The following is a 10,276-nucleotide window of genomic DNA, read 5'->3' on the forward strand; positions in this document are numbered from 1 at the left end:
AACTTCCCTAAAAGGGCTACCTTCAGATGTCTTCTAAAAGTTTGGTAGTTGTTTTTCTCTTTGACATCTGGTGGGGGGGGCGTTTCACAGGGTGGGTGCCACTACCGAGAAGGCCCTCTGCCTGGTTCCCTGTAACTTGGCTTCTCGCAGTGAGGGAACCGGCAGAAGGCCCTCGGCACTGGACCTCAATGTCCGGACAGAACGATGGAGGTGGAGATGCTCCTTCAGGTATACTGGAACGAGGCCGTTTAGGGATTTAAAGGTCAGCACCAACACTTTGAATTGTGCTCAGAAATGTACTGGGAGCCAGTGTAGGTCTTTCAAGACCAGTGTTATATGGTCTCGGCACCCAGTCTACTTTTAATTTTTCTTCTTTTCTTCCTCCTGGAGGTTAGATACCTCTGACTTAAGGGCTACTTGCTGCAATGTGCTTGAAGTACAGTGGTGCCCCGCAAGACAGAAAACTCGCTAGACGAAAGAGTTTTCCGTTTTGGAGGTGCTTCGCAAAACGAATCTCCTATGGGCTTGCTTCGCAAGACGAAAATGTCTTGCGAGTTCCTGCTGGTTTTTTTTCCCTCCCCCCCCCCTTTTCTAAGCCGCTAAGCCACTTATCAGCTGATCCGATAAGCCGCTGAAAGCCGCTAATAGTGCTAAGCCGCTAATCCGTCAATGGGCTTGCTTCGCAAGACGAAAAAACCGCTAGACGAAGAGAATCACAGAACGGATTCTTTTCGTCTTGCGAGGCACCACTGTATCTAATTTAAGGCAGTCTCTAAAAATGGCAGCATATACCAGGAATATTTGCACCATAGAGATGCATGGCTAGAGCAGTTACCCATATCTGCCTTCTTGTTTCTGTTATTCAAATACAGGGTTGTTATTTTTCAGTTCAGTGCCACAAGTTCAGGACTGTGCATCAGTCTTTTTCTTTTTTTCTAGTGTTTGATCAGGGATGATAGCCAGACAAAAGAAATGAGTGTGCACATCGCGGACAATGAACCCCTTATCTTGCCACTTCTAACTCTCAAAAAAGCTATTATAATCACCAGCTTGGGGGTGAATTTAGGCATTGATCTAATTCTCTTTTGCCCTGTCTTTTGTTTTTTTTCTTGGGATGGGAAAAGTAAAGATTCAAAACAAATAAATAATCCCGTACAACTAGAATCAGAGATCAGAAATCTACCATTACTGATAGATCTCTGGTGACTGAGTTTATTGTCATTTGCTAAAACCACCTTGTTCCAAAAGAGTCACAAAAAGTGGTTTCTGGGTCAATTTAAAGACACACACAAAAATCAACGCAGTGCACTTTGCTTACTATAAAAATTGCTTGATATTTGCAGCTTTCATTTCTGTCATAAACGCCTTCTTCATCTTCTCGTGAGAACCTGTTGCTGGCAAATGACCTTCAGGTTTACTCAGCCAACCTGCAAGATAGACCAGAGAGAGCTGCAACAACTGCAACTGCCATCACAGAATCACAGAATTGTACATTTGCAAGGGATCCAAAGGGTCTTCGGTCTTCTAGTCCACCCGTCTGCTTAAAAACATGGAATCCAACATGGCGGTGGCAGTGTCAACTCATTGACTGAAGACCCAAATCCTAGACAGACATGGCTTAAAGGCCATTTGCTTGTTACAGAGTGAGTTTTATCCATACAACCGTTGAGGTTCATAATGTTAACCATGCATTCATCTTCATGGAATATGAAAAAATGCCAGAGGAAATCCATTCATTTTTACTGATTGCTAAAATTTCAGAAACTGGGAAGGCTGGGGAGAGAAACATTTTCCCCTACTAATTTGTTTCTTTGTCCTCTCCTTCTATAGTCTTTATTTTTTAAAAAATAAATAAATTGTAAGCTCCTTTGGGGAGAAGGCATACCATTTTGGTTTGTTCACCTAGGGTTAATGTCCACCAGACATTTGAAGCACAGTTAAAGCACAATCCCCCCCCCACAAAAAAACCCTAGGGGCTGTAGTTCACCCCTCATGAAGCTACATTTCCCAGCACCCTTAACAAGCCACAATACCCAGGATTCTTGGGGATAAGACATGAGATTTAAATTGTGTGCATACAGCCTTTGTAAAGGGTTTATTTATGTGCATTGGTTCTAGTGTAAATAAATAGCAAGCGGGACCCTGCAACAAAATGTTGCAGTGTGAAGTGCTTCCATTCAGGAATCCAAAACACAAGGAACCCACTGAGCATGTCCAGTTCTCATGGGTTTGTTTTTGAGGTGCCCCACAGGGTGTTTTTGTCCCCAAAGCCTGACGATACTGAGTGTATGTATGTGGGGCCATTAGGCTCCATAAACAATGAGAGTCTCCCCTTAAAGACGCAAAGGGATGGAAGTAGAGTAGTTTGAAATTATTTTAACACGCAGAAATTGAATTTTGCTTTTGTTCTGTTCTGTTTAAAGCAAAGCAAATGTGCCTTTAACGGGCAGGAGAACAGACAGACAAGCAATGCCTTGGCACATCAGATCAAAGATCCACCTGCAGTCCAGTCCACCTGCATGTTTACTCAGAAGTAAGTCCCTTCAGCATCCAAGGGGGCATACTCTCAGCAGGTAAAGTGCAACCACAACCAAACCAACCCCGCCAAACCCACAAGCAAGCCACAAAAACAGCACTCTGTCCTTAGCAACCAGCACTCAAAGGTATTTTGCTGCTGTATGCAGAGGTTCTCTTGAATGATCACAACTTGTCACTGTTGACTTTGCCCTCCGTGAATCTTTCCGTTTTTTAAAAGCCACTGACTTATGCTGCTGAGCGAATACCGCAAATCCACTTTGTCTGTTCTTAGTAGCTGCAAGAGAGGAAGGCGAGAGCTTTCCATGCCTTTTTAAAAACCCTCATCTGTTCAAATCTTTAAAGAAACAAAGCTTCTTACTTGCAAACTAAAACAACTTTTTTTTTTTTAAAAAAAAAACTTTCTTCTTCCCCCTCCTAACAAGTTCCAGGAGGAGAACTCGCTCCCTGGAATGCGAAGGCAATTATTTCCCTCCCCTAATGAGTGACAGAGCAGCAGCGCATGCAATTCGACCTCCAGCCTCCTCTCCAAGCCCTTTTGCAGATAAAACGAGGCTCTTGGCTCAGCCCGCACCATACCAATGAGGAATCCGAGGAGGAACACGCCAACTGCCACCCCCACGGCCAGCACCCAGGAACGGCTCCTGTTGCCCCTTGCGTAGGTGGGCTCGGTGGCAGCATGCAGGGAGCTCCACATCCTTCCTGTTGCAAAAGAAAGCTTTCCCAGGCTCTGGATTCCGCCTGACCTCTTCGAGTCCCCTGCCACATATACAGAGAGAGAGAGAGAGAGAGAGAGAGAGAGAGAGAGAGAGAGAGAGAGAGAGACTCTGTACAAGGGGGCAAAGTCCTCACACTTTTCCTCCGCACAGATCTCGACTCCTCCTGCAGGCTACGAAGAGGGCAGGCAGAGACGAGAAGGATCCTCTGCAAACCAGGCTCCAAGTGCTGTACCGCTGCCAAGGTCTGCGGCCTGGCACTGCCATTCCTTCGCTCGGGAGGAGAGCAAAGCCAGGTACAGGTGTCTTCTCAGGCTGAGGCCACCGCTGTCCCACCGGGGATGCTCTGGAAGGGCTGGGCTGCTTTGGCAGCCTCGGTTTTGGCAGCATCCGTTGTCAATTAATGAGAGGCGCCCTTCAGGAATAAATGAATTGCACAAACAGGCAAAGGTGTTGGCCGTCAAAATATAGGGATGGGGAAACGGTGGCAACCCAGATGTGGGCAGACTCCAATTCTCATCTGTACCAGCCAGTATGGTTAATAGTGAGGGACGCGGGTGGTGCAGTGGGTTAAACCACAGAGCCTAGGACTTGCCGATCAGAAGGTCGGCGGTTCGAATCCCCGCAACGGGGTGAGCTCCCGTTGCTCTATCCCAGATCCTGCCAACCTAGCAGTTCGAAAGCACATCAAAGTGCAAATAGATAAATAGGTGCCGCTCCGGCGGGAAGGTAAACGGCGTTTCCATGCGCTGCTCTGGTTCGCCAGAAGTGGCTTAGTCATGCTGGCCACATGACCCAGAAGCTGTACGCCGGCTCCCTTGGCCAATAAAGCGAGATGAGCACCGCAACCCCAGAGTCGGCCACAACTGGACCTAATGATCAGGGTCCCTTTACCTTTACCTATGACTAATAGTGAGGGATGTATTCCTTTATGATGGATTAAAGAGGACATAGACAGGAAGGGAGTCTGCCTTTCTATGTGTGGATAAATTATAAGATATATATACAATATAAATATGACAGAGAGTCTTTTAAGTTACTCTTTTTTATTACTTTTGCTCTTTTTCTTTTCTATACAATTATTATGGGAAGTTTTTAATGTATGACATATTAGTGTATTTTTGGTCTTTGTGGAAGCCGCCCAGAGTGGCTGGGGAAACCCAGCCAGATAGGCGGGGTACAAATAATAAATTATTATTATTATTGTGTTTTGTATTTTCCCTAGGGAGTTGTTGTTTTTAGTCATGTCCAACTCTTCATGACCCCCTGGACCAGAGCACACCAGGCACTCCTATCTTCCACTGCCTCCCGCAGTTTGGTCAAACTCATGTTAGTAGCTTCGAGAACACTGTCCAACCATCTCGTCCTCTGTCATAACCATCTCCTTGTGCCCTCCATCCTTCCCAACATCAGGGTCTTTTCCAGGGAGTCTTCTCTTCTCATGAGGTGGCCAAAGTATTGGAGCCTCAGCTTCAGGATCTGTCCCTAGGGAAAGCATTGCACAAATGGGAAGCCACTGCAGAAAAGGCCCCATTCTTGTGTTGCCACCCTCTGGACCTCTCATGGAGGAGACACACGGAGAAGGGCCTCAGAAGATGATCTCAGAGTCCAGATCGGTTCACGTGGGGAGCGGCAGCCCTTGAGGCACTGTGGTCCTCAGCCATTTAGAATCCTATTTTGGCATTATGTGGTATAAAGTAATTATAATAATAGGTGTTTTGCAGAGCCCATTTTCCAAGTCAGAAATAAATAAATAGGCAGCACTGTGTACTGTTTTGTGTCAGACTAAGACCTGAGAGACAGGATTCAAATTCCCACTTGGTCATGAGGCTCACTTGGTGACGTTGGGTCACAATCACTGCCTCTCACCCTGGCCTACATCACAAGGTTGTTGTGGCGTTGGGGAAGAACCACATGCATGACGACCACTTACAGTTCCTTGGAGAAAAAGGTCGATTATAAATGCAATGTTTAAAGACCAAATACAATACAGTGTCTTGCATTCTGCCTTCCTATGGCTCCCATTAACCTTGTATGTTCAAGGAGGCTGCAGGCCTGTTTGTTTTACGAGCCTTTCTTGAGTGAAAGAGAAAACCATAGTTCCGTTGGTAGAACATGGTGGATTCAAGCCCCACACTGGGCAAAAGATTCCTGCATTGAAGTGGGTTGGGCTAGATGACCCTTGTGGTCCCTTCCAACCTTAAAAAGGTAGGTAAAGGGACCCCTGACCAACTCGTGGCCGACTCTGAGGTTGCGGCACTCATCTCGCTTTATTGGCCCAGGGAGCCGGCGTACAGCTTCCAGGTCATGTGGCCAGCATGACTAAGCCACTTCTGGCAAACCAGAGCAGTGCACCGAAATGCCGTTTACCTTCCCGCTGGAGTGGTACCTATTTATCTACTTGCACTGACGTGCTTTTGAACTTCTAGGTGGGCAGGAGCAGGGACCGAGCAACGGGAGCTCACCCCGTCACGGGGATTTGAACCGCCAACCTTCTAATCGGCAAGTCCTAGGCTCTGTGGTTTAACCCACAGCACCACCCACGTCCCTTCCCCTTCCAACCTTACAATTACACAATTCTATGATCCCTTATTTAATTCTAGGAAGCAAGCAAGCAAAGGAAGCAGCTTACAATTTCCACTAATGTTTCAAATTTACCACTAGATGGCAGGAATACACCACAAACAATCGCTGCCATCATTCCCTGCTTTCTAGGCTTTTAAATAAGAAATTATCAGTTACAGAAAACCGCTTCCTTCCCTGCTCAGGCTTGTAACACGGTGATCTATGGGGCAGCCCACCTTTCCCGCTTCCCCTCCCTCTGTGGTACATTTGTCAGCTGCCTGCCTTTCCTCCCAACCTTAGAACCAATATGATTATAGCTGTGTTGGATGTTTTGCCTGCTAACAACTGTAGGAGCGCAGCGCTTTTTTTTCTAAAACAAAGTTTAGGGGTACTCTCATTTTCCTACTCATACTGAAATACTGCCCCTCAATGAGTACTTAAATCTGGGTGGCGCTGTGGAGCCTAGGGCTTGCCGATCAGAAGGTTGGTGGTTCGAATCCCCGTGATGGGGTGAGCGCCCGTTGCTTGGTCCCTGCTCCTGCCAACGTAGCAGTTCGAAAGCACACCAGTGCAAGTAGATAAATAGGTACCGCTCCGGTGGGAAGGTAAACGGCGTTTCCATGCACTGCTCTGGTTCGCCAGAAGCAGCTTAGTCATGCTGGCCACATGACCTGGAAGCTGTACATCGGCTCCCTCGGCCAGTAAATCAAGATGAGCGCCGCAACCCCAGAGTCGGCCATGACTGGACCTAATCGTCAGGGGTCCCTTTACCTTTTAACTTGCGTATGTCTTTTGTAAACTGCTTTGAGTTGGATTTTGCTTTTGTTTTAGAATCAAGCAGTGCATAAATTTTATGAAACAAACAAACAAAATATCTCCACACTTCGCTTTAAGAAATAAAATAATGAAAGCTGAATGTTTTTGTGACAGGCAGCACACAGGAGGGGGACAAATGACCCCCCCCCCAATTAAAGAAGATCACTCTGCATTTATTTTCCTGCCCCCCATTTCTGAACTTCTGTCATTAGCACGTGCTGTTATTTTTCTTCCTTGCTCACCTAGAAATATGCTTTGCTCCTTCTGTGTCCCCCTCCCCTGTTATTTTTCTCATGTTGCCACTGGGTGGAGGAATATACACAGTGGAACTCGACCATACGAGCCCCCACCCCAAACCCCAATTTCATGGACAGTAGTGTTATGTACTGAAGTTCTCACCCTGGGCCAGCAGGGGGATACTGTAGATAGTTTTCACTCAGGTCCACATATGCAAATAAGGAATTGAAAGTGATGTTCAGTGATTGGATATTTACAGAAAGTTGTTACTGTTGCGTTGTAGTTGAGCTCGCTATAAGCAGGCTGGCTGAACCCTTCAGTTCTGTTCTGTTCTGGCCTGTGAATAAACAAGAGCTGGTTGAAGAATCACTGTGTCTTCTGATATGTTCACCCACAACTTAACAGGTAGGAGGCAGTTTTTGCAAATGCCACCTTTCTCTTGCAGCCCTCAAGGCCATCTCCCCTGCTCCCACCAAATTCTGCCCCAAAGGTTTCACCAGCCCTTTGGGGATTTGGGGATGGGAGCAAAGATAGAGGATTGCCTCCCAGCGGGCCTTCATAGAAGCCTCCTCTGGATCAAAGAGCTTCTATGAATGGTTGCAACTGGGGAAGGGACGGGACCAATGGCTAAAATGTTTTTATTTGAAAGGTAGTCAAATCGATCTTTTTTTTTTTAATTTTTTTAAAAAAATTTATTTATTTATTTAATTTAAATTCATCATTAATACACATATACAAGCATACAAACATACATTTCATACAATCCTTAAAAATGTTCAAACATACTTACACTCAATCCCACAAATAGTTCCTTTCCCCATCACCATCCACCAACCCTTCACCCCACCTTTGTGTTTGACTTCCAATCTACTCAATTACAATTTCTTTCCACTTCTATTACTTTCTTTCACACACCTTTACCCTAATTTCATACTTCTTTTTCTATTACACATTGTTATCCATCTTATTTGATATTTCAGTATTTGAAACGGAACTTGTTTATTCTAATAGGAGTTCTGATTTTTCGATATGATTTTGCAAGTATCTTTTAAACACCTTCCAGTCCCTATCTATCTTTTCTTTTGAAATCCTTCCAATTTCTTCCATTGTTTTGGATATATTGTAATACTCCAATAATTTGGCAAGCCACTCTGTTTTTGTCGGTATTATACCACTTTTCCAGTTTTTCGCAATCAATAGCCTTGCTGCTACTGTTGCGTATAAATATAAGGTCTTATCTTCTTCCTTTAGGCTTCCTGGTACTATTCCCAATAGAAAACCTTCTGGTGTTTTCCTAAATGAGTATCTAAACATTTTTTTCATTTCATTATATATTATTTCCCAAAATTGTTTGATGTTTAAACAATTCCACCATATATGTATCATAGTACCTTTTCCCGTGTTGCATCGCCAGCAGATATCGCTACAGTTTTTATTCATTTTTGCTATTCTTTCAGGTGTTAAATACCATCTATGTTGCATTTTAAGGCAATTTTCTTTCAGTATATAACACATGGTGAATTTCATATCTTCTTTCCACAATTTTTCCCATTGTTCAAACATAATATTTTTCCCAATATCTTGCGCCCATTTAATCATTGATGCTTTAACCAATTCATCCTTTGTTTCCCACTCTAAAATCAGATTATACAATTTAGATATATTTTTTGATTTTTCTTGTATTAAATATTTATCAAATTTTGATATTTCTTTTTCAAATCCTAACTTTTTGTCTTTTGCTAATCTATACTTAATTTGAATCGATCTTTTAATCTACTCCTTGACAATGCCTGATGGATGCTTATATTTATGCGCTTTATTAGAAATATTGTGAATGTGTGCTTTAAATTCTGTTTTCCCTCTCTAATTAGTTGAGAGGGGTATTACTGGGTTGTTCTTGTTTATATTTTGATTGTGTATCTTGTGTTTCTATATTATGATTTTATCCTGTGAACCACCCTGAGACCTGTGGGTATAGGTGGTATATAAATTAATAACAACAACAATAATAATGCCCTTGCCAGTTTTAAAGCAAAGCACAGCTTTATATTTTGTCTGCTAATTCAGTTGCACGCAGATAGCTATCATTTAAATAGATTAGACAATGAAAACCTTTTACTGTCCAATTGAATTTTATTTGTCTGTTGGTTTATAGAGCTGCAATAACATCAAAAGATCAGATTGGTTTGCAAAACTCTGGGTGAGCACATGCTCCAGCCTGAGGAGACCAGCCAGGGTGATGAGTTCCCCCACAAATTCATAATAATAATAATAATAATAATAATAATAATAATAATAATATTTAACCCCCCCCCCCATCTGGCTGAGTTTTCCTAGCCACTCTGGGCAGCTTCCAACAAAAGATTAAAAATACATTAAAACACCATTCATTTAAATCTTCCCTAAACAGGGCTGCCAACAGATGTCTTTTAAACGTCAGATAGTTGTTTATTTCTTTGACATCTGATGTGAGGGCGTTCCACAGGGTGGGCACCACTACCAAGAAGGCCCTCTTCCTGGTTCCCTGTAACTTCCAATGCCAGATTTACGTATAAGCTAAAAAAGCTATAACTTAGGGCCCCACTCTGTTGGGGCCCACCCAAAAAAAAATAAGCGAAAAATCCTGGATGTACATTTCCAGTTGTATTTCAGTTCAACAATTACTTTGATAATATATATATATTGTTATGTGCAAATGGCTTTAGATGCCTATCAGGTCCATGAATTACCATATAGCATATATTCAACACAAAAAACAGCGAAAATTTGTTGACACAGGACAGCTGGACATCTAAAGGGCCCCATTACCTTCAGTAGCTTAGGGCCTCATCAAACCTAGATCTGGCCCTGGTAACTTCGTTTTGCTTCTTTAGTCGTCCCCCGTCCCCCGCGCCAAATTACAATGTATTCTTTAAATCATACACTGACCTTGTCACATTTGTGTCATAAGGCAAATATCTATCACATTAAGAACATGGTCCTTAGGATGCTGAATAATGAAGCCACCATTGCTGTCATGGAGCACAGAGCATACAAAGAGAGTTGTCTCGAACCTATGGAATGACCGGTACCTGAGAATCGGATGTACAGGAGTCTAAATTGTCTTGGGGAGCCATTTCCTTTTAGCTTAGCCTGGGGGTCCAGCTCATAAAATTGTGGATTCGTGCTTCCTAAAGCTGGTGGCTCTCCGTCAAACGACACACTGTGAGCTTTCCTTCCCTTTGTGGGGTTTTCTTGCCTTCACAGAGACATAATAAAAAAGCAGATATTTATAGTCGTTTCTCAACTATCCGGCGCAGGCACCCTGTAGTAAAAATTAAATGCCTAGCATCTGCTTGAGATTTATGGTGCTGGCAGGAACATGCTCTCTCTCTCTCTCACTGCGCAACTTCCTTTCTCTGCAACAA

General features: G+C 43.7%; 1 protein-coding gene across 3 annotated transcripts in view; it reads right to left on the bottom strand.

Annotated features, from left to right (window-relative positions):
- LOC310705111 (glutamate carboxypeptidase 2-like) overlaps window positions 1–3,318 on the bottom strand; it is a 53,243-nt gene extending 49,925 nt beyond the window's left edge. Inside the window, exons 1-2 of one of the 3 annotated variants that reach the window (XM_083499555.1) lie at window positions 3,115–3,318; window positions 1,319–1,427 (exon numbers count right to left, since the gene is read on the bottom strand). In XM_083499555.1, the coding sequence (XP_083355681.1) occupies window positions 1,319–1,427; window positions 3,115–3,232 (227 nt within the window). In that variant the 5' untranslated portion in view covers window positions 3,233–3,318. Of the gene's footprint in view, window positions 1–1,318; window positions 1,428–2,763; window positions 2,998–3,109 lie in introns of those variants that run through there. The other 2 variants (XM_083499557.1, XM_083499556.1) reach the window with 2 other exon arrangements.
- Window positions 3,319–10,276: the final 6,958 nt, after the last annotated feature.

The sequence above is a fragment of the Podarcis liolepis genome (genome assembly GCF_965112155.1).
Source record: "Podarcis liolepis genome assembly, chromosome: 4".
NCBI lineage: Eukaryota > Metazoa > Chordata > Lepidosauria > Squamata > Lacertidae > Podarcis > Podarcis liolepis.